Raw genomic sequence first — 25,000 nt, 5'->3', positions numbered from 1 at the left:
ACACACAGAGACTTACGGCAGTATACTCCTCCACCACCAGTTCTGGGGTGGGTCCCATCACAATGTAGAAGTCCAGGATGCCCCCCAGGGTACGATAGGTCAGGGCAGGGGTCGGCTGGAAGGTCACATCTAGTTTCAAAGGTTAAAGGTCAGTGAATGTAAATATTTATATATATTCCTCTAAGGTCAACAAAGGACCATTTTGCAATTTATATTACATGATGCCAGTATGTCCTTGAAATGAAACAAAACAAAGGAGACACACTGTACGTAGAAAGGGTATGTTTGAGCTGGAGTTAGAAAGGGGTCCTTGAGTAAGATGGCGCCGGAGAGGAAGGCAGATGTTTTACGTGTACCCAACCCAGTGTGCTTTTTTTGTTCGCTTATTTGTGTTGATTGTAACTTATTTTGTAACTTATTTTGTACATAATGTTGCTACTACCGTCTCTTATGACTGAAAATAACTTCTGGACATCAGGACCGCGATGGTTCACCGCGGACTGGCAGAATAATATTTTTCCTTTCTCGACTCTGACGAATCCGATGCGAAGGATATACTGCTTTCTCGGGAACAGGCCCAAATCCCTGTCATTTGCATGAAGAGGAGGCAGAGAAACAGGGGCCAAAGGGCGGGGCTGCCTTCTGAGAATTTGCAGGCGATCGAATAAACCCCCACTGCCTTCCATTCTGCTAGCAAACGCGCAATCTTTGGAGAATAAAATTGACGCGCTACTCGTAAGATTAAACTACCAGCAGGACATTAAAAACTGTAACATCTTATGCTTCACGGAGTCGTGGCTGAACGACGACACTATCAACATACAGCTGGCTGGTTATACGCTGTACCGGCAGGATAGAACAGCAATGTATTTTTGTAAATAACAGCTGGTGCACGATATCTAAGGAAGATAGACTATCTCATGACTAGCTGTAGACCACACTATCTACCTAGAGAGTTTTCATCTGTATTCTTCGTAGCTGTTTACAAAGCACCACAATCAGAGGCACTAAGACAGCATTGAATGAGCTGTATTCCGCCATAAGCAAACAAGAAAACGTTCACCCAGAGGCAGCGCTCCTAGTAGCCGGGGACTTTGTTAAATGAGCAACCAGAGGATAAAGATCTCTGGACCACCTATACTCCGCACACAGAGACGCATACAAAGCTCTTTCTCGCCCTCAATTTGGCAAATCTGACCATAATTATATCCTCCTGATTCCTGATTACAAGCAAAAATTAAAGCAGGAAGCACCCGTGACGAGATCAAGAAAAAAGTGATCAGATGAAGCAGATCCTAAACTACAGGACTGTTTTGCTATCACAGACTGGAATATGTTCCGGGGATTCCTCCGATGGCATTGAGGAGTACACCACATCAGTCATTGGCTTCATCAATAAGTGCATCGATGATGTCGTCCCCACAGTGACCATACGTACATACCCCAATCAGAAGCCATGGATTACAGGTAGCATCCTCACTGAGCTAAAGGCTAGAGCTGATGGATTCAAGGAGCGGGACTCTAACCCGGAAGGAAGCATATAAGATATCCCACTATGCCCTCCAAAGAACCATCAAACAGGCAAAGCTTCAATACAGGACTAAGATCGAATCGTACTACACGATGAGCTAAACTACTTCTATGCTTTCTTCCAGGCAAATAACACTGAAACATTACAGACTACAAAGGGAAGCAGAGCCGAGAGCTGCCCAGTGACACAAGCCTACCAGACAAGCTAAACTACTTCTATGCTTGCTTCGAGGCAAATAACACTGAAACATGCATGAGTGCACCAGCTGTTCTGGAAGACTGTGTGATCATGCTCTCCGAACCTCTCCCTGACCGAGTCTGTAATGCCAACATGTTTTAAGCAGACCACCATAGTGCCTGTTCCCAAGAACACTATGGTAACCTGCCAAAATGACTACTGACTGGCTGGTCAAGGCTCACATCAGCACCATTATCCCAGAAACCCTAGACCCACTCCAATTTGCATACCGCCCCAATAGATCCACAGATGATGCAATCTCTATTGCACTCCACACTATCCTTTCCCACCTGGACAAAAGGAACACCTATGTGAGAATGCTATTCATTGACTACAGCTCAGCGTTCAACACCATAGTACCCTCAAAGCTAAGGACCCTGGAACTAAACACCTCCCTCTGCAACTGGATCCTGGACTTCCTGAAGGGCCGCCCCCAGCCACGCTGATCCTCAACACAGGGGCCCCTCATGGTTGCGTGCTCAGTCCCCTCCTGTACTCCCTGTTCACTCATGACTGCACGGCCAAGCAGACTCCAACACCATCATTACATTTGCAGATGACACAACAGTAGTAGGCCTGTTGTTTCCGGTTGCTGAATGATTATTTCCCTTCTGTAGCAAACTGGCTCAAATTAAGATACTACATCTGTAGAAAGAGGGTGTTTTGAGCTGTAGTTAGAAAAATAGGTGCTTATCCAGAACTTAAAAGGGTTCTTCAGCAGCCTCCATAGGAGAACTCTTTGAAGAACCATTTTGGTTCCAGGTAGAACCCTCTGTGGAAAGGATTCTACATGGAACCCAAAAGGGTTCTACCTGGAACCAAACAAGATTGTACTAGAACCAAAAAGGGTTCTCCTATGAGAGTGGTCACCAATCTTTTCTGAGTCAAAATCAGCTGAGATCAGAATTCTCTTTAACATAACCTATTAAAAACAGTACCAGTACAATATCACCGCATATTGGCTTTGCTTGAATTGCCCTGCCAATGCATTGTTGTTTGGAATATTTGTTAAAATGATACTAAAACATTTGAGATAAGACTATGTGTTCTAACCGGTAGTTGTATTACTTGTGGGACACAGCTGAGTGAGTTACATTACAAATAATTAGCCTTTTATTTGTATTTTGGGCTGATTTCCTGCATCTGATGGTCTGTCTCAACCACTCAACATCCCTCCTCTCTCCTTATCCACCACTGACACTGACCAAATTCATGATGTTACTCCTATGAACAGAGAGAGAGAGAAAGAAAGAGAGAGAGATAGAGAAGGGGAAATGAGTGGGTGTGTTAGAGGGAGGCAGAGACTGCTAATGCTCCGAAAGATCTGAAGTCACATTCCAATGCCAATACAGAGAGAACAACTAAGAGAGAGAGATGGATGGGGGGTAGAACCGACCTAGAATACATCACAATAAAATGCCGTCCGCATCACCTCCCGCAATAATTATCTTCGGTCATCGTCATATTCCCCCTCAAGCCGATACCACAATGGCTCTCGAGGAACTACACTGAACTTTATGCAAACTGTAATCATCCTGTAAACCTCATATCCTGAAGTTGCATGTATTGTAGCTGGAGACTTGAACAAAGCCAATCTGAGGAAAACAATACGGAAGAGGAAAAAACTATGAGGATCTGTGTGTAGATTGATGTATAAAAAAAACTATTTAATCAATTTAGTATAAGGCTGTAACGTAACATAATGTGGAAAAAGTGAAGGACTCCAACCTCTCCACAATGGCCAAGACCAGAGAGCTGTGTTAGGACATCAGGGATACAATTGTAGACCTGCACAAGGCTGGGATGGGCTACAGGACAATAGGCAAGCAGCTTGGTGAGAAGGCAACAACTGTTGGCGCAATTATTAGAAAATGGAAGAAGTTCAAGATGATGGTCAATCACCCTCGGTCTGGGGCTCCATGCAAGATCTCACCTCGTGGGGCATCAATGATCATGAGGAAGGTGAGGGATTAGCCCAGAACTACACGGCAGGACCTGGTCAATGACCTGAAGAGAGCTGGGACCACAGTCTCAAAGAAAACCATTAGTAACAGACTACGCCGTCATGGATTAAAATACTGCGGCGCACGCAAGGTCCCCCTGCTCAAGCCAGCGCATGTCCAGGCCCGTCTGAAGTTTGCCAATGACCATCTGGATGATCCAGTGGAGGAATGGGAGAAGGTCATGTGGTCTGATGAGACCAAAATAGAGCTTTTTGGACTAAACTCCACTCGCCGTGTTTGGAGGAAGAAGAAGGATGAGTACAACCCCAAGAACACCATCCCAACCGTGAAGCATGGAGGTGGAAACATCATTCTTTGGGGATGCTTTTCTGCAAAGGGGACAGGACGACTGCACCGTATTGAGGGGAGGATGGATCAGGCCATGTATCGCAAGATCTTGGCCAACAACCTCCTTCCCTCAGTAAGAGCATTGAAGATGGGTCATGGCTGGGTCTTCCAGCATGACAACGACCCGAAACACACAGCCAGGGCAACTAAGGAGTGGCTGCGTAAGAAGCATCGCAAGGTCCTGGAGTGGCCTAGCCAGTATCCAGCCTAACCTAACCTGAACCCAATAGAAAATCTTTGGAGGGAGCTGAAAGTCAGTGTTGCCCAGCGACAGCCCCGAAACCTGAAGGATCTGGAGAAGGTCTGTATGGAGGAGTGGGCCAAAATCCCTGCTGCAGTGTGTGCAAACCTGGTCGAGAACTACAGGAAACGTATGATCTCTGTAATTTCAAACAAAGGTTTCTTTACCAAATATTTAGTTCTGCTTTTCTGATGTATTAAATACTTATGTCATGCAATAAAATGCTAATTTAAAAAAAATACAGACCTCTACATGCTTTGTAAATAGGAAAACCTGCAAAATCGGCAGTGTATCAAATATTTGATCTCCCGACAGCATGTGTTTATGTGACCGATAACATCTGCTAAATATGTTCATGCGACCAATACATTTTTATTTAATTTGAGTATCATTACATTTAACAGTCACATTTCAGTCATTTCGCAGACAGTCTTATCCGAAGGACTGAAAAACATTGTCCTATATTCTATGACACCAGTATTGTTTCATGCCTGGATACAGAAAGTTCTTCAGCAAAGTTCTTTATTCAGTCTGGTCCAGAAGGAGAGAAGCATGTGACTCTTTTCAGTGTGTGCTATGCAGAATTGTCTCGAATGATGTAAGTTATATACTGTACATTCTGTCAGAAGGACATATACTAAAACGTCCTCACACGTTCACATACATATACATGGATGAATATGACTGTGTGCATATGGCCAGGCACATAAAGTGTGTGTGTGTGAATGTCTGCGTTGTCCTCACCCATAGCGTTGCTGTTCAGCAGTAGTACACCATGAGCATCGGCGGTCGTCTCTAGACCCATATAAAAGGGATGCACACCATAGCCATTCAACTTATACTGTACCGGGAGAGAAAGAGAGAGAGACGGAGATTAAAAATGATGCATTAGATCCCAGAGAGTCACAGAGTTAATTTGAGTGGAGGCACAGATAGAGACTGGATACTGAGTTCCCTCTGTGGAGGCACAGATGGAAACTAGATACTGGGTTCCCTCTGTGGAGGCAGAGAGAGAGACTGGATACTGAGTTCCCTCTGTGGAGGCAGAGATAGAGACTGGATACTGAGTTCCCTCTGTGGAGGCACAGATGGAAACTAGATACTGGGTTCCCTCTGTGGAGGCAGAGAGAGAGACTGGATACTGAGTTCCCTCTGTGGAGGCAGAGATAGAGACTGGATACTGAGTTCCCTCTGTGGAGGCAGAAAGAGAGACTGGATACTGAGTTCCCTCTGTGGAGGCATAGATATAGATTGAATGCTGAGTTCCCTCTGTGGAGAAAAATATATAAATTCCTGGTGGCATAAGGATGTGGCGTGATGTCACGAGTCAGAAGAGAAAGGTTGTTAGCTCTAACAAGGACTGACAGCTAATGACGACACACACAATCACACAAAAACGCACGAGCACACCCACCCATCCACCCCCCACACACACACACACACACACACATAGGAGAGGCTCAAGAGGGGAACATACACACTGCATTACCCTGTGGAGTTGTCATAACAGCTCAGCAATTAAACAGGATAAAGCAGCCACGAGCAGACTTCTTGGCCCTGCATGTGTTGGGCATTATGAATGTCATGATTATACTGGTCCATCTGGTCAAATGCCAACAGACACTGATAGGAAGTTTTCAATTTAATATAATGTCTACTCTGTTTGGGACTGTGTGTGTGTGTGTGTGTGTGTGTGTGTGTGTGTGTGTGTGTGTGTGTCTGTCTGTGTGTGTGTGTGTGTGTGTGTGTGTGTGTGTGTGTGTGTGTGTGTGTGTGTGTGTGTGTGTGTGTGTATGTTTGTGTGTGTATGTGTGTGCGAGTGACTCACCCCAGGAGGCTGGTCCTTTGCGAACATGCCCCAGGTATTATAGTTGAGATCGTGTTTGTATGAGGTGTGTTCTGTCTCTCCAAAGCCATAGACATAATCTGAAGACAGACGTGTTGACACCTGGATGAACAGATCTGAGAAGGTAAAGCCTGGCAACGCAGAGTCCCATCTGAGAGAGAGACAGAGAGAGAGAGAGAGAGACAGAGAGACAGAGAGACAGAGAGACAGAGCGACAGAAAGAGAGAGAGAGAGAGAGCGGGAGAGAGAGAGAGAGAGAGAGAGAGAGACAAGGACAGAGAGAGAGAAAGAGAGAGAGAGAGAGAGAGAGAGAGAGAGAGAGAGAGAGAGAGAGAGAGAGAGAGAGAGAGAGAGACAGAGACAGAGACAGAAATAGCATGTGACGAAGAGTGGAAATGTTATTCATCCTTCACCATTGTAGTCATTGTTTGTACCCCATTCTCAGATCTATGGTGGAGTTAGCATCCAGGGACTGTTGCTATGAGGGAGGTCACTTACATTAATGTGCCAGTGCTCTTTCTGATGACCTGGATGCCAAAAGGCTGTTTTTTGACCTGGACAATATAAAGTCTCTTGGTCTCATCTGTCTCTGGGGTGGAGGGGACATTAAGGGGGACAGGAACCTCAAATCGCTTATTTGTAGGGTCATAGATCTAGACAAAGAGAGAGAGACAGAGAGTCAGACAGACAGACAGACAGACAGACAGACAGACAGACAGACAGACAGACAGACAGACAGACAGACAGACAGACAGACAGACAGACAGACAGACAGACAGACAGACAGACAGACAGACAGATGAGTACCATGTGACACTAACTGAGTCATTCCAATCTTTCAGTCATAAGAGGGAAGGAACCTTAAACTGCAGTAGGTCTGCACTGTGGTATTTGATCTCCACTCTGAGAGAGTTTATGTCTGGAGATTCTGGTCTCCCGCTGCTCCGGAGCCCAGCGTTCCGCATGATGTCGAAGCTCCAGCCAGAAGGTTGCTCTATCACCGTGGTAGCGGTGTAACCATAGTCTTCAGGGTAGTAACACCACGGGACGCCCTCAGTGGGAGACGTCTGGTCAGGAGAGAGACATTCAAAGTATCAACATGGGTGTTTTGATTAAATACCTTTCGGAGGAACTGAGTGTGTGTGTGTGTGTGTGTGTGTGTGTGTGTGTGTGTGGTGTGTGTGTGTGTGTGTGTGTGTGTGTGTGTGTGTGTGTGTGTGTGTGTGTGTGTGTGTGTGTGTGTGTGTGTGTGTGTGTGTTTTTGAGACCCACCCCCCAGATGCAGCCCCTGGCCCTACACTTGGTCTCGTCACTGTCGGGCTCTGGGTAGCAGTCAAAGCGCTGGGTCTCTGGCACTGGATCACTGACCTGGTCCCATCGCACTGTGTAGTTCTGACCCAGAATCAGATTCAAATCTTTCAGATACAACACCTAGGACCAAGAGAGGAGGGGGGAGGGAAGGGGGAGATAGGTGACAGAGGGGGAGCGAGATGGGTGGGGGGACAAAGTGAGAGACAGAGAGTATATTTAAGCAATAAGTCATGATGGGGTGTGGACTATGGCCAATAAACCACGGCTAAGGGCTGTTCTTATGCATTAATATGGAGTTGCTCCCCACTTTGCTGCTATAAAAGCCTCCACTCTTCTGGGAAGACGTTCCACTAGATGCTGGAACATTGCTTTGGGACTTACTTCCATTCAGCCACAAGAGCATTAATGAGGTCAGGCACTAATGTTAGGTGATTAAGCCTGGCTTGCAGTCGGCTTTACAATTCATCCCAAAGGTGTTGGATGGGGTTGAAGTTCTTCCACACCGATCTCAACAAACCATTTCTGTGTGAACCTCGCTTTGTGCTCGGGGACATTGTCATGCTGTAACAGGAAAGGACCTTCCCCCAAACTGTTGCCACAAAGTTGGAGGCACAGAATAGTCTAGAATGTCATTGTATGCTGTTAAGATTTCCCTTCACTGGAACTAAGGGGCCTGAACCATGAACAACAGCGCCAGACTATTATTAATCATCCACCAAACTTTACAGTTGGCGCTACGCTTTTGGGCAGGTAGTGTTGTCCTGGCATCCGCCAAACCCAGATTCGTCCGTCAGACGGCCAGATGGTGAGGCGTGATTCATTCCTCCAGAAAATGTGTTTCCACTGCTCAGAGTCCAATGGTGGGAAGCTTTACACAAATCAAGCCGACGTTTGGCACTGCTCACGGTGATGTTAGGCTTGTGTGCGGCTGCTCGTCCATGGAAACCCAGTTCATGAAGCTCCAGACGAAAAGTTATAGTGCTGACGTTACTCCCAGAGGCAGTTTGGAACTTGGTAGTGAGTGTTGCAACCTGAGGAAAGAAGCAGGAGCTTGTGTGGCCTGCCACTTCGCGGCTGAGCCGTTGTTGCTCTACATTTGTATTTTATTGAACCTTTCTTTAACTAGGCAAGTCAGTTAAAAACAAATTCTTATTTACAATGACGGCCTACTGGGGAAAAGTGGGTTAATTAACTGCCCCGTTCAGGAGCAGAACAACAGATTTTGACTTTGTCAGCTCAGTGATTCGATACAGCTACCTTTCGGTTACTGGCCCAAAGCTCTAACCAGTAGGCTACCGGCCGCCCTGAAATATCAGTGCTTAAAGTTGACCGGGGCAGCTCTAGCAGGGCAGAAACTTGACAAACTGACCTGTTGGAAACGTGGCATCCTATGAGCTCTTCAGTAAAGCCATTTTAATGTCAATGTTTGTCTATGGAGATTGCATGGCTGGGTAAACAATTTAATACAACTGTCAGCAATGAGTGTGGCTGAAATAGACAAATCCCAATAAAGACAATTCCTCCTGACAGGTTATACTGTAGGTAACCCTGGTATGTCAGTGTCTTGAGGTTTAGCTAACGCTTTTACCTACCTACCTACCTACCTACACCTACCTACCTACCTACCTACCTACCTACCTACCTACCACCATGTTAGTACCCCTATCATACCTATCTACCACCATGTTAATACCTCTATCATACCAACCTACCATGTTAATACCTCAATCATACCTACCGTGTTAGTACCTATATCATACCTACCTACCATGTTTGTACCTCTATCCTACCTACCACCATGTTAGTAGGTACCTCTATCACACCTACCTACCATGTTAGTACCTCTATCATACCTACCTACCGCCATGTTAGTAGCTCTATCATACCTACCACCATGTTAGTAGCTCTATCATACCTACCTACCAACATGTTAGTAGTTACCTCTATCACACCTACCTACCATGTTAGTACCTCTATCACACCTACCTACCAACATGTTAGTAGTTACCTCTATCACACCTACCTACCATGTTAGTACCTCAATCATACCTACCTACTATGTTAGTACCTTTATCATACCTACCATGTTAGTACCCCAATCATACCTACAATGTTAGTACCTCTATTGTACCTACCATGTTAGTACCTCAACCATACCTACAATGTTAGTACCTCTATCACACCTACCTACCATGTTAGTACCTCTATCATACCTATCTACCACCATATTAGAAGTTACCTCTATCACACCTACCTACCATGTTAGTACCTCTATCATACCTACCTACCATGTTAGTACATCTAACATACCTATCTACCATGTTAGTACCTCAACCATATCTACAATGTTTGTACCTCTATCGTACCTACCTACCACGTTAGTAACTCTATCATACCTACCTACCATGTTAGTACCTCTATCATACCTACCTACCATGTTAGTACCTCTATCATACCTACATATCACCATGGTAGTAGTACCTATATCATACCTACCATGTTAATACCTCTATCATACCTACCTACCATGTTAGTACCTCAATCATACCTACCTACCATGTTAGTACCTCTATCCTACCTACCTACAATGTTAGTACCTCTATCATACCTACCATGTTAGTACCTGAATCATACCTACCATGTTAGTACCTCTATCATACCTACCACCATGGTAGTAGTACCTATATCATACCTACCTACCATGTTAGTACCTCTATCATACCTACCTACCATGTTAGTACCTCTATCATACCTACCTACCACCATGGTAGTAGTACCTATATCATACCTACCATGTTAATACCTCTATCATACCTACCTACCATGTTAGTACCTCAATCATACCTACCTACCATGTTAGTACCTCTATCCTACCTACCTACAATGTTAGTACCTCTATCATACCTACCATGTTAGTACCTGAATCATACCTACCATGTTAGTACCTATATCATACCTACCACCATGGTAATAGTACCTATATCATACCTACCTACCATGTTAGTACCTCTATCATACCTACCTACCATATTAGTACCTGAAACATACCTACCATGTTAGTACCTCTATTATACCACCTACCATGTTAGTACCTCCATCCTGCCTGCCTACCATGTTAGTACCTCTATCATACCTACCTACCGTGTTAGTACCACTTTCAAACCTACCTACCATGTTAGTACCGCTATCAAACCTACCTACCACCATGTTAGTACCTCTATCATACCTACCTACCACCATGTTAGTACCTCTATCATACCTACCTACCACCATGTTAGTACCTCTATCATACCTACCTACCATGTTAGTACCTCTATCATATCTACCTACCACCATGTTAGTACCTCTATCATACCTACCTACCACCATGTTAGTACCTCTATCATACCTACCTACCTACCTACCTACCATGTTAGTACCTCTATCATACCTACCTACCTACCTACCATGTTAGTACCTCTATCATACCTACCTACCATGTTAGAACCTCTATCATACCTACCTACCACCATGTTAGTACCTCTATCATACCTACCTACCACCATGTTAGTACCTCTATCATACATACCTACCTACCTACCTACCTACCATGTTAGTATCTCTATCATACCTACCTACCATGTTATTACCTCTATCATACCTACCTACCACCATGTTAGTACCTCTATCATACCTACCTACCACCATGTTAGTAGCTCTATCATACCTACCTACCACCATGTTAGTACCTCTATCATACCTACCTACCTACCTACCAACCATGTTAGTACCTCTATCATACCTACCTACCACCATGTTAGTACCTCTATCATACCTACCTACCACCATGTTAGTACCTCAATCATACCTACCTATCTACCATGTTAGTACCTCTATCATACCTACTTACCTACCTACCATGTTAGTACCTCTATCATACCTACCTACCACCATGTTAGTACCTCTTTCCTGACCATAATGTAGAACATTTACTTCCATATCTTCCTCTGGAAGACTAACCTTGAACTGAATTATATGAACGTATCTTCTCCTACTGCTTATGTTGGGCTTGGTTTCTCACTAAGGTAAGATAAATACAGAAAGATAGAACTGGTGGGGGGGATAGGTAGTTATCTCAAGGTCCTCCGCTCCACTGTATCTGTGAGAGTCATGTATGTTGGGTAGCAACAGCAGCCTTGGTTACCTGCTTGACGGTGTCGTATTTGAAAGTAGATACGACGACATTGTTGTTGTTGTGGGTAACATTGACAGTCATGGGGGGGCTGGAGACTCCCAACACGGTGATGTTCTCAAACTTCAGGTTGTTTGGGTCACTGTACCCAGAATGCATCACCTGGATGGTCAACTCGCCCTGCAGAGAGAGAACATACAGAGTAGAATGACGTTATACCTAGAAACTGATCTTAGGTGAGATTTGACTTGTTTTGTTATCATTAATAACATCTACTTACATTGTTCAAAGAGAACTGGTAGTGCATGTAGTTGCCAGTTTCAACGGTGTCTGCGAGAGAGAGAGAGAGAGACATAGAGAGAGAGAGAGAGAGAGAGAGAGAGATAGAGAGAGAGACACAGAGAGAGAGAGACACAGAAAGAGAGAGAGAGAGACACAGAGAGAGAGAGACACAGAAAGAGAGAGACACACAGAGAGAGAGACACAGAAAGAGAGAGACACAGAGAGAGAGAGAGAGACACAGAGAGAGAGAGACACAGAAAGAGAGAGACACAGAGAGAGAGAGAGAGAGAGAGAGAGAGAGAGAGAGACAGAGAGAGAGAGAGAGAGAGAGATGGGGGAGTTGAATTATACAAGCAAGTCCTCATCTTCCCAAGAAACACTGTTTTGGTTACTACATGATTTTTGGAAACTACATGTGCTATTTCATAGTTTTGACGTCTTCTCTATTATTCTACAATGTAGAAAATAGTCAAACAATTAAGAAAAAACAACTAATGAGTAGGTGTGTTCAAACTTTTAACTGGTACTGTATATGCTACCCCCCATTTCTAAACTACAGTTGTGCTCCTACACACAAACATCTATGCACACAAACACACACACAAACACAAACATAGACACACACATGTAGACACACATACACACTAACTCCGTCTGACTTTGTTAAAATACCTCGAGAGTCTCCGTCATCCCAGAATAGCTCTCCTGCTGCTCTGTTGTTGTCATCGAGCGCAACGATCAGACCCATGGGGTTACGCCGGCTGAGGGGACACACACACACACACACACACACAGACACAGACACACACACACACACACACACACACACACACACACACACACACACACACACACACACACACACACACACACACACACACACAGACACACAGACACAGACACACAGACACAGACACACACACACACGTCACAATTTTTTTCAAGGAACTAAAATCAAAAAGGGAAATGAACCCCTTTGAAGTTGTTTAATATGTATAAACTTGGCAGTTCGAACCCTGAATGCTGATTGGCTCAAAGCTGTGGTATATCAGACCGTATACCACGTGTATGACAAAACTGTTTTTAATAGCAGACACAGTATACTTAAGCAATCAGGACCTCAGGGGTTTGTGGTATATGGCCAATATACCACTGCCAAGGGCTGTATCCAGGCACTCCTCAGGCCTTATTGTTTACTTATATTGTGCATGACTGTGCAATCGTTCATGGATGTGTGTACCTGTAAACAGTTGTGACCGCAGGTCTCTGAATAGGTAAAATAGCTCCGCCCCTGATGTGTAAACCAAGCTTGTCTGCAGGCAGGTACATCAGAACATGCTTCTTACGTAATGTAATTCGCTCTTCCTGATTGGTCAATGGGAAAATAATCAACTAGTTGAAAAGCACAACATAAAGTACGCTGGGCAGAAGGGCAGAATAACATGTTCTTATACATACAGTAGATATACCTGTATTGAGGACAGAGATGGAGTGAGAGACTGAGAGATGATTGTCCTAAAGCCCCCTTGCCTATCTCTGTCCATGAGGGTATTTTGCCTTCTCATACTAAAATAGCTCACTTTTGCTCTCACACACACACACACACACACACACAGTTACACAGCACAGCAGCTCAAAGAAAAATTCCAAACCTCAATTAATTTCTAACATCCTAAGGACGGAATGTTCAGACCAGCTCAGGACAATTTAGAGCACTTCTTCTCTCTCTCTCATTCTCTATTCTCCATCTGGGATATGGAGGTAGAGAGAGAGAGCAGGGAGTCACTAGAGCGTCTAGAAGTAATTTCAGATCGCATCGCCTCATTGTCAGTGCTAAGTAGTGCTCCCCTCCTCCCCCTCCCCCTCCTCCCCCTCCTCCCCCTCCACTCCTCCCCTCCACTTGTCTTCCTCTTTCACTTCCCCCTCCTCCCCCTTTCCTCCCCCACTCCTCCTCTCCTCTCGTCTTCCTCTTCCAATCCTCCCTCTCCTCAACTTGTCTTCCTCTTCCAATCCTCCCCTCCTCAACTTGTCTTCCTCTTCCACTCCTCCCCTCCCCCACTCCCCCCCTCCACTCCTCTTCCTCTTCCCCTCTTCCACTCCTCCCCCCCCCCACTACCCCCTCCACTCCTCTTCCTCTTCCCCTCCTCCACTCCTCCCTCTCCTCAACTTGTCTTCCTCTTCCACTCCTCCCCCTCCGCAACTCATCTTCCTCTTCCACTCCTCCCACTCCCCCACTCCCCCTCCACTCCTCTTCCTCTTCCCCTCCTCTACTCCTCCCCCTCCCCCCTCCACTCCTCTTCCTCTTCCCCTCCTCCACTCCTCCCCCACTCCCCCCTCCACTCCTCTTCCTCTTCCCCTCCTCCACTCCTCCCCCTCCTCAACTTGTCTTCCTCCTGCTTCCCTCTTCTCTTCAACCTCCTCAACTCCTCCCCCTGCTCGATACCGTACCTTCTCAACGTGTTCCCTCTTCCACTCCTCCCCCTCCGCAACTCGTCTTCCTCTTCCACTCCTCCCCCTCCCCCACTCCCCCTCCACTCCTCTTCCTCTTCCCCTCCTCCACTCCTCCCCCACTCCCCCCTCCACTCCTCTTCCTCTTCCCCTCCTCCACTCCTCCCCTCCTCAACTTGTCTTCCTCCTGCTTCCCTCTTCTCTTCACCCTCCTCAACTCCTCCCCCTGCTCTATACCGTACCTTCTCAACTTGTTCCCTCTTCCACTCCTCCCCCTCCTCAACTCCTCCCCCTGCTCTATACCGTACCTTCTCAACGTGTTCCCTCTTCTCCTCCCCCTCCTCAACTCTTCCCCCTGCTCTATACCGTACCTTCTCAACGTGTTCCCTCTTCTCCTCCCCTCCTCAACTCCTCCCCCTGCTCTATACCGTACCTTCTCAACGTGTTCCCTCTTCTCCTCCCCCTCCTCAACTCTTCACCCTGCTCTATACCGTACCTTCTCAACGTGTTCCCTCTTCTCTTCACCCTCCTCAACTCTTCACCCTGCTCTATACCGTACCTTCTCAACGTGTTCCCTCTTCCACTCCTCCCCCTCCTCAACTCCTCCCCCTGCTCTATACCGTACCTTCTCAACTTGTTCCCTCTTCCACTCCTCCCCCTCCGCAACTCGTCTTCCTCTTCCACTCCTCCCTCTCCTCCACTCCCCCACCTCAACATGTCTTCCTCCTCCTCTCCTCCCCTTCCTCAACTCATCTTCCCCTTCTCTTTCCTCTTATCCTATCCTCTCATTTTGTCTTCTCCTTTTACTCTCATCTCCTCCATTTTCTCTCCTCCTGTTCCTCTCATCTCCTCCAACATCTCTCCTCCAACAGCTCTCCTCCTGTTCCTTTCATCTCCAGAAACACATCTCCTCATGTTCCCCTCATCTCCTCCAATATCTCTCCTCCTGTTCCTCTCATCTCCACCAACACATCTCCTCCTGTTCCCCTCATCTCCTCCAACATCTCTCCTCCTGTTCCTTTCATCTCCAGAAACACATCTCCTCCTGTTCCTCTAATCTCCTCCAACATCTCTCCTCCTGTTCCTCTCATCTCCTCCAATATCTCTCCTCCTGTTCCCCTCATCTCCTCCAACATCTCTCCTCCTGTTCCTCTCATCTCCACCAACATCTCTCTTCCTGTTCCTCTCATCTCCTCCAACATCTCTCCTCCTGTTCCTCTCATCTCCACCAACACATCTCCTCCTGTTCCCCTCATCTCCTCCAACATCTCTCCTCCTGTTTCTTTCATCTCCAGAAACACATCTCCTCCTGTTCCTCTAATCTCCTCCAACATCTCTCCTCCTGTTCCTCTCATCTCCTCCAACATCTCTCCTCCTGTTCCTCTCATCTCCTCCAATATCTCTCCTCCTGTTCCCCTCATCTCCTCCAACATCTCTCCTCCTGTTCCTCTCATCTCCTCCAAAATATCTCCTCCTGTTCCTCTCATCTCCTCCAATATCTCTCCTCCTGTTCCCCTCATCTCCTCCAACATCTCTCCTCCTGTTCCTCTCGTCTCCTCCAATATCTCTCCTCCTGTTCCTCTCATCTCCTCCAAAATATCTCCTCCTGTTCCTCTCATCTCCTCCAAAATATCTCCTCATGTTCCTCTCATCTCCTCCAACATCTCTCTTCCTGTTCCTCTCATCTCCTCCAAGATCTCTCCTCCTGTTCCTCTTATCTCCTCCAATATCTCTCCTCCTGTTCCCCTCATCTCCTCCAAAATCTCTCCTCCTGTTCCTCTCATCTCCTCCAATATCTCTCCTCCTGTTCCCCTCATCTCCTCCAACATCTCTCCTCCTGTTCCTCTCATCTCCTCCAAGATCTCTCCTCCTGTTCCCCTCATCTCCTCCAACATCTCTCCTCATGTTCCTCTCATCTCGTCCAATATCTCTCCTCATGTTCCTCTCATCTCCTCCAATATCTCTCCTCCTGTTCCTCTCATCTCCTCCAATATCTCTGCTCCTGTTCCCCTCATCTCCTCCAACATCTCTCCTCATGTTCCTCTCATCTCCTCCAATATCTCTGCTCCTGTTCCCCTCATCTCCTCCAACATCTCTCCTCATGTTCCTCTCATCTCCACCAACATCTCTCCTCCTGTTCCTCTCATCTCCTCCAACATCTCTCTTCCTGTTCCTCTCATCTCATCCAACATCTCTCCTTCTTTCCTCTCCTGTTAGGTACCTTTTTCCTCCTAATTGACTACACCGCACCCCTTCCTCCTCCCACCCCCGTAACCTCATTGGACCCACCAGGACAAGGCGCAGCAGCGAGGAAACCAATCTAAACTCTCATCTGATCAGAAGCTCTTTACACAGCTGTGTGATGCCCAAATAAGGTCCCGCAGGATCTCAACACCCCTTTAATCAATGAGACAGGGAGATTCTCTTTCTAGTGTCTCCTCTGTCCTTCTTCCTACATATTTGCTCCCTTATCTCTATCCCTCTGAATCTGAATGATATAGTACAGCAGTGGTTCTCTTCTCCAGTGTGCTTTATGTAAAGTTCTTGTAAATAGTCTACTCCTTTTTCATGTCTTTCTAGGAAGGAAGAAAAGATGAAATAAACAGAATGCTCACCTTTTCATAGTCAAACCACACAGCGTCTGGGACGTAGGCATCGATCCACTCCACCCCCTGCAGAAATCAACCAATCACGCATCAGCAAGGGCAAGGGCAAAACAAACACCATATGAGGTAATTGGTTGAGCAGACTTCTCCCTATTTCTCTCCACACAACATGGCCATTCCAAAAACTAAACAGCCTTGGCAATGTTCTAACAGTAGAGGATCAGGGTTTGGTTGAAGTTATGCCTGCATCACAACTGGATGTGGGGTCACAATCAAAAGCAAAGGCACCATCAAGAGATGGACAATGGCCTTTGAGGATTGTAGGGCGGCAGACATGAGTAATCGATAACCAAGCGGCTGTCCTTTGATAGAGCTGTCTTAACTGTGTTCACTGTCCTGCTGACAGACGGGAACACAGAGAGAACAGAGAGATGAAACAGAGAAAAAGAACAGAGGGAATGAAAAAAATAGAGAGAAAGAGAATGATGTGTCCTTTTCAAGCAGAGCGATGGTAAAGCATGCCGTCTGTGAACACCACAAGTTCTCCTCTCTCTAACTTTAAAGCCACCGCTGACACCATTTGTTCCACTGGCCTGCCTTGTCCCCTTTAATGTTCTACAGAACCCTGTCATTAGGGATCGGAGAGAGGCAATTATATGAAGAGGAGAAGAAAGAGGGGATGGACAAAAGTGGTCAAGAAGAAGAAGTTTCAAGTAGTATTAGTTGTATGTACAGTACGGAATATGCATTTTTTTTACACCATCCAACAAAATGCTTACTGCAGGTTCCTTCTCGACCATGAAACAACAAAAATAAACAGTAAAAAAATCACAACAGGAACATAAAGTAAATGGCCCAGTAGAATAGAATAAACATTTTAGCACCAGTATAATACAGGAAGGCACAATTTATAGTCCAATATTTCCATGTGTATTGTGGTAGAGGCAAGTGTAAAGAAGCAGAAGAAGAAGACGCAGAAGAAGAAGAAGAAGAAGCAGAAGAAGAAGAAGAAGAAGCAGAAAAAGAAGAAGAAGCAGCAGAAGAAGAAGAAGAAGAAGAAGAAGAAGAAGAAGAAGAAGAAAAGGAAGAAGCAGAAGAAGCAGAAGAATCAGAAGAAGAATAAAAGGAAAAAGAAGAAGCAGAAGAAGAAGAAGCAGAAGAATAAGAAGCAGAAAAGAAGAAGAAGAAGAAGAAGCAGAAGAAGAAGAAGAAGAAGAAGAAGAAAAGGAAGAAGAAGAAGCAGAAGAAGCAGAAGAAGCAGAAAAAGAAGAAGAAGCAGTAGAAGAAGAAGAAGCAGAAGAAGAAGAAGCAGAAGAAGAAGAAGAAGAAGAAGAAGAAGAAGAAAAGGAAGAAGAAGAAGCAGAAGAAGCAGAAGAAGCAGAAAAAGAAGAAGAAGCAGTAGAAGAAGAAGAAGCAGAAGAAGAAGAAGCAGAAGAATAAGAAGAAGAAAAGGAAGAAGCAGAAGAAGAAGCAGAAGAAGAAGAAGAAGAAGAAGCAGGAGAAGAAGAAGAAGCAGGAGAAGAATAAGAAGAAGAGGCTTCCTTGGTCTTTATACTGCTGAATTGTGTAATACAGAAATCTTATTTTTTTCTGATATCATCCACAGTTCCAGGAAATCCCCATCTTTTCCCACAAGCGAAAACCCTCAGACATGATACAGGTGAATTATAGCTGCTATCTGCACATCGTTAACTGCTGGCTGACTCATTCATAGCTAGCATCAGTCAGCAGCTTGACTAATGCAGAGGAACTGTTAACGCTGCCATTAATCCTAACAGTAATTGAAAGGGACAGAGGGCTCGATCCTCATTTGGAGTGACGAGGCAAGTTGAATAGAGGGAAGATCTGAACCTGGGCTCGAGACTCATACATTGGTCTCAGGTTAGAGTGATACCACTAAATATTATGGGAAAGGTAGCAGGTAGCGGCAGGTTAGCCTAGTGGTTAGAGCATTGGTCCAGTAACCGGAAGGTTGCTAGCTCGAATCCCCGAGTTGACAAGATATAAATCTGTTGTTCTGCCCCTGAGCAAGGCACCTAACCCACTTTTCCCCGGTAGGCCATCAATGTAAGTAAGAATTTCTTCTTAACTGACTTGCATAAAAAAACAGAGAGGGTAAGGTGGATATATAATGGAGAAAGATAGAGAGAAGGGGCAGTATATATATATATATATATAGAGAGAGAGAGAGAGAGAGAGAGAGAGAGAGAGAGAGAGAGAGAGAGAGAGAGAGAGAGAGAGAGGGAAATGAGTTCAGAGGTTTGAGAGTGTACTTGATTTAGAGCATGCAGTGGAGACGAGAGCAGCTGCTTTTGAAGAAGGGATGAAAAGAGGAGAGTGATGGAAGGAGAGACGAGGAGAGGTATGGGGATGGACTCGGGCAGACAGGGCTAGACCTCCCCAGTCTATCAAGGCGCTGGAGAGATCAATGTTAAGAGATCCACTCTGATCTTACACTTAGCCCCTAGACATCATTAGACAGAGAGGAGGTACTGTGAGGGAGAAAGAGAGGAATGAGGAGGTACTGGGGAGAAAGAGAGAGTAGATAAGTTAGAGAGAGAGACAGAGAAGGAGAGGAGGTACTGTAAGTTAGAGAGGAAGAGAGAGAGAGGGGGAAAGAGAGGAAGGATGAAGAGAGGAGGTAAGTTGGAGAAAGAGACAGAGACACAGAAGGAGAGGAGAGAGGAGGTACTGTAAGTTAGAGAGGAAGAGAGGAGAGGAGAGAGGAGGTACTGTAAGTTAGAGAGGAAGAGAGGAGAGGAGAGAGTAGGTACTGCAAGTTAGAGAGGAAGAGAAGAGAGAGAGAGAGAGAGAGAGAGAGAGAGAGAGAGCGAGAGAGAGAGAGAGAGAGAGAGAGAGATGAAAAGCCCTGTGAAGGACCAACAAAGAACATGATCTTTCACACAAGTTATGTCTTGATGTCAATTAACAACTTATTACATAAGCCTGAATTATTACACAACGTTTGCCTTTTTAGATGACATCCTCTCTGTATCCCCAAGGAGAAGTCAAGCTTGGGCTTCTCCCTTCTCTCTGCTGGCATGACAACCTTTTCACTCTGATTACAGTTATTATATTCAGACTGGAGCCCCACTTTGCTTGTCTCTAATTCACCAGAGGCCATGCTAAATTGCTTATTAATCAGCTGGCCACTTTTAACATGACCACAATCTATCTGCACTCGCAAAACACACACACACACACACACACACACACACACACACACACACACACACACACACTCGTGCAAATACACACGGACATGCACACACACACTCATATGTACAAATGCCTACATACAAACTCTTTGGCGCATACACAAAAACTATTGAGTACACACACACACACACACACACACACACACACACACACACACACACACACACACACACACACACACACACACACACACACACACACACACACACACACTAGGTGACCTCCGTTGGGACAAGCGCCTAACATGACACACACACACACACGCACGCACACAATGTATCTGCGCTTCTAATCTGCTTGTAATGAGGTCAGTGCTCTCATTAGTGCGGCGGGGGAAAAAGGAGGAAATGAAAGAGAAAATAGAGAGGGAGGACGGAAAGTAAATCCCATGTTATGTGCTTGTCCCAATGGAGGTCAACTAGTGTGTGTGTCATGTTATGTGCTTGTCCCAACGGAGCTCAACTACTGTGTGTGTGTCTGTGTGTGTGTGTGTCATGTCTTGTGCTTGTCCCAACGGAGGTCAACTAGTGTGTGTGTCATGTCTTGTGCTTGTCCCAACGGAGTTCAACTAGTGTGTGTGTGGCTGTGTGTGTGTGCGTGTGTGTGTGTCATGTTATGCGCTTGTCCCAACGGAGGTCAACTAGTGTGTGTGTGTCACGTTATGTGCTTGTTCCAATGGAGGTCAACTAGTGTGTGTGTGTGTGTGTGTGTGTGTGTGTGTGTGTGTGTGTGTGTGTGTGTGTGTGTGTGTTAAGAGAGAGATATCTTCTCTCAAGGTTTTTTTTGTTTGTTGATAATTTCAAATAAAATGTGAAATATTATCTGTGTGTCGTAGTATGAAACGGAGCTAGTCTAGTTCACTGAGCCTGAACCAGTACATGGACTCACAGGGTCCAGTACAGGTGTGATGAGCAGGTGTTTCCCCCAGAGGAACTGGCGGTCCACTGTCCAGGTGTTACTGTCAGAGTAGAACCTGGGAAACGGACAGAGGGAGAGGGGGGGAGAGGGGGGGTTATTCATGTGGACCGATCAGTGGTTGTTTTTGTAACATCCATGCATTGTTTCCGAAAAAAAATAAAGTTGCCTCTAAACTCTGGTCAGTTGGGTCAGTGTTCGTCCTTGTGGACTTGAGGAAGATGATGGTATTCCTGATCTGAGCCTGGGAGAAACTGCTACCAAGATCAACAGGAAGTGATGACACTTACTCGTGCATGACGGGCCGGACCACGGTGTCCCCGGTAGTGTGAGCCTTGTAGAAGAGGGTGTAGAGGTAGGGGAGAAGGGTGTACCGGATATTCAGGTAATGTTTAGAGGTATTCAACAGCAGTGAGTCTACACCAAACGCTGCCGGGTCCTGGGGCTGGGGGAGGGAGGACGGGGAAGGGAGGGAGGGAGGGAGGGAGGGAGGGAGGGAGGGAGGGAGGGAGGGAGGGAAGGAATGAGGGAGGGAGGGAGGTAAGGAGAGAAGGAAGGAATGAGGGAGGGAAGGAGAGAGCGAGGGAGGGAGGGAAGGGGGAAGGAAGGAATGTGGGAGGTAAGGAGAGAGAGGGAGAGAAGGAGAGAGGGAGAGAAGGAAGGAATGAGGGAGGGAAGGAGGGAGGGAAGGAGGGTAGGAAGAGAGGGAGGGAGGGAAGGAGAGAGGGAGAGCAGGGATTTATAACCACCATGATGACACTTCGTAATCAACAACAACACACTCAAAAGATAAGTGAACAGAAAGAACAGAAAAAGAGAAAGAGGTGAATCCAGCTGAAGAGGGAGAGAACACATAAGAAATCAGGCCAGAGAGACAACAGAGAAAGAGGAATGTCTAGGACTTGTGTGACCTTCTGATGAGAGAAGTGATTAGGGCAAAGGTCAAACATTATCCGTCTCATTTAGTGTGAATCTCTCGTCAGATTCATCAAAATATCCTGTCTGCCGGCAGAAGGCCTCTCCATTCTCCCTCCATCTCTCTCTCTCTCTCTCTCTCTCTCTCTCTCTCTCTCTCTCTCTCTCTCTCTCTCTCTTTCTCTCTCTCTCCTCTCCCTCCCTCTCTCTCTCTCTCTCTCTCTCTCTCTCCTCTCTCTTTCTCTCTCTCTCTCTCTCTCTCTCTCTCTCTCTCTCTCTCTCTCTCTCTCTCTCTCTCTCTCTCTCTCTCTCTCTCTCTCTCTCTCTCTCTCTCTCTCTCTCTCTCTCTTTCTCTCTCTCTCTCTCTCTCTCTCTCTCTCTCTCTCTCTCTCTCTCTCTCTCCTCTCTCGCTCTCGCTCTTTCTCTCTCTCTCTCTCTCTCTCGCTCTCTCTCTCTCTCGCTCTCTCTCTCTCTCTCTCTCTCGCTCTTTCTCTCTCTCTCTCTCTCTCTCTCTCTCTCTCTCTCTCTCCTCTCGCTCTCGCTCTTTCTCTCTCTCTCTCTCTCTCTCCCTCTCTCTCTCTCTCTCTCTTTCTCTCTCTCTCTCTCTCTCTCTCTCTCTCTCGCTCTCTCTCGCTCTCTCTCTCTCTCTCTCTCTCTCTCTCTCTCTCTCTCTCTCTCTCTCTAACCCCTCTCTCTCTCTCTCTCTCTCTCTCTCTCTCTCTCTCTCTCTCTAACCCCTCTCTCTCTCTCGCTCTCTCTCTCTCTCTCTCTCTCGCTCTCTCTCTCTCTCTCTCTCTCTAACCCCTCTCTCTCTCTCTCTGTGTCTCTCTCTCTCTCTCTGTGTCTCTCTCTGTGTCTCTCTCTCTCTCTCTGTGTGTCTCTCTCTCTCTCTCTGTGTCTCTCTCTCTCTTTCTGTCTCTGTGTCTCTCAAATTCAAGCTGCTTTATTGGCATGAAAAACATTGTGTCAATATTGCCAAAGCAACAATGTATACAATATACATTGTAACAAAATTATAAATGATAGCAAATAATAATATAAAATGGTAGTAAATAATAATACAAATTTAAATACAGAAATAATAACAATAAAATGGTAACAGTCAATAGTAGAAATGTAATAAATATAAAATCAAATTATGGAAAATGAAACTATAACTAACTTATAACTAAATAACGGTCATCTTCTTTATATCAATACTACAACTACAATCATCATTACTACGACTACTACTACCATCACTAAACTGTTATCACTACAATTACCAACCATATTTGGAATGATAAACATTAATAATTATAGTAATAACAATAATAGTAATAATAAGTAAGTTACTGTTTACTATGCAGATGTTATTATTCAGTGTCCCTCAGGCTATGGCAGGAAAAAACGTATTTGGCTGCAAGAGGAGCCATTGCTCCTTAAGCCCATGAGTATTCTTAGTTTTCCTCTGGGTTCAATTTGTAAAATTTGGAATATATGTAGTCATTTCTGTGAATAATGAATCTCTTTGTGATGAATATTTATCACAGTAAAGGAGAAAGTGCATCTCTGTCTCTACCTCCCCTGTCATGCAGTGACCACATACACGCTCCTCTTTGGGTAGCCATGTCTTTTTATGTCTGCCGGTTTCTATTGCCAATCGGTGGTCACTCAGCCTGTACTTGGTAAGGATCTGTCTCTGCTTCGTATCTCTGACAGAGTAGAGATAATCAGCCAATTCATATTCTCTGTTTAGGGTCAGATTTTGTTTCGTTTTTCCAGTATTGTAAATATGATTCCTTTAATTGGTTCATGATTTTGCTTATTGGAATTCTTTCTTTTGAAGCAGTGCTGGTGTCTGCTTGGTTGGTGAGGTCCAACACCAGCTGACTGAGAGGACTCGTTTCTGGGCTCAGCTCTTGGGCTTGAAGTGCTTTAAATTGCAGACTCGAATTTGGACTTGAATTTAGATGTAGCCAAAATTTTAATGATCTTTCTGTATCTTCATTATTACTGGAAAACGGCCCAATTCTGCCCTACATGCATTAGTTGGTGTATTTCTCTGGACTTGTAGGATTTTCCGACAGAATTCTGCATGTAGGGCTTCAATTGGATGTTTGTCCCACATTTTAAAATCCATTTTATTGAGTGGCCCCCAAACTTCACTTCCATAAAGTGCTATTGGTAGGATTACACTGTCAAATATTTTAGTCCAAATTTGAATTGGGATGTTGATTTTGAATAATTTCATTTTTATTGCATACATTGCTCTGCGGGCTTTTTCGTTGAGTGCATTCACTGCCATATTAAAGTTTCCCGATGCAGATATGGTCAGACCAAGGTAGGTGTAATTTTTTGTGTGTTCAATTAAGGTATTGTTCAGGGTGAATTTACATTTGTGTTTTTGACATCTCGGTTTTTTTTGGAAAATCATGATTTTAGTTTTTTGGAAATTTACTGCCAGGGCCCAATTATGGCAATATTGCTCCAGAATATTAATGTTTTGTTGAAGACCTTCTTTGGTTGGTGATAGAAGTACCAAGTCATCAGCATATAGCAGGTATTTCACCTCTGTGTCAAATAGTGTGAGTCCTGGGGCTGGAGATTGGTCCAACATGTCTGCTAATTCATTGATATAAATGTTGAAAAGATTTGGACTCAAATTGCAGCCTTGTCTCACACCTCGACATTGTGAAAAAAATTCTGTTCTTTGGTTTTGATTTTTATTGCACACTTGTTTTCTGTGTACATACATTTTATTAAGTCATACACCTTACCACCAAGCCCACTTTGTAGAATTTTGTAGAATAGCCCTTTGTGCCAAATCGAATCAAATGCTTTTTTAAAGTCAATAAAGCAAGCAAAGATTTTACCCTCTTTTTTTTGGTGGACGTGTTTATTAATTAGTGTGTGTAAGGTGTATATATGGTCAGTAGTTCTCTCTC

General features: G+C 45.2%; 1 protein-coding gene across 3 annotated transcripts in view; it reads right to left on the bottom strand.

Moving 5' to 3' along the window:
* Window positions 1–25,000, bottom strand: part of si (sucrase-isomaltase) — a 115,677-nt gene that overhangs the window by 30,816 nt on the left and 59,861 nt on the right. For all 3 annotated transcript variants that reach the window (XM_065000538.1, XM_065000539.1, XM_065000540.1), the window contains exons 18-30: window positions 21,449–21,603; window positions 21,132–21,216; window positions 17,034–17,090; window positions 13,211–13,335; window positions 12,643–12,731; window positions 11,969–12,018; window positions 11,701–11,868; window positions 7,479–7,637; window positions 7,067–7,273; window positions 6,705–6,859; window positions 6,189–6,357; window positions 5,105–5,201; window positions 17–129 (exon numbers count right to left, since the gene is read on the bottom strand). In XM_065000538.1, coding sequence (XP_064856610.1) covers window positions 17–129; window positions 5,105–5,201; window positions 6,189–6,357; window positions 6,705–6,859; window positions 7,067–7,273; window positions 7,479–7,637; window positions 11,701–11,868; window positions 11,969–12,018; window positions 12,643–12,731; window positions 13,211–13,335; window positions 17,034–17,090; window positions 21,132–21,216; window positions 21,449–21,603 — 1,629 coding nt within the window. The remainder of the gene's footprint in view (window positions 1–16; window positions 130–5,104; window positions 5,202–6,188; window positions 6,358–6,704; window positions 6,860–7,066; window positions 7,274–7,478; window positions 7,638–11,700; window positions 11,869–11,968; window positions 12,019–12,642; window positions 12,732–13,210; window positions 13,336–17,033; window positions 17,091–21,131; window positions 21,217–21,448; window positions 21,604–25,000) is intronic.

The sequence above is a fragment of the Oncorhynchus nerka genome, linkage group LG14, assembly GCF_034236695.1.
Source record: "Oncorhynchus nerka isolate Pitt River linkage group LG14, Oner_Uvic_2.0, whole genome shotgun sequence".
Classification (NCBI taxonomy): Eukaryota; Metazoa; Chordata; class Actinopteri; order Salmoniformes; family Salmonidae; genus Oncorhynchus; species Oncorhynchus nerka.
Note: the sequence above shows the minus strand (reverse complement) of the source record. Positions and strands in the feature narration are given on the sequence as shown.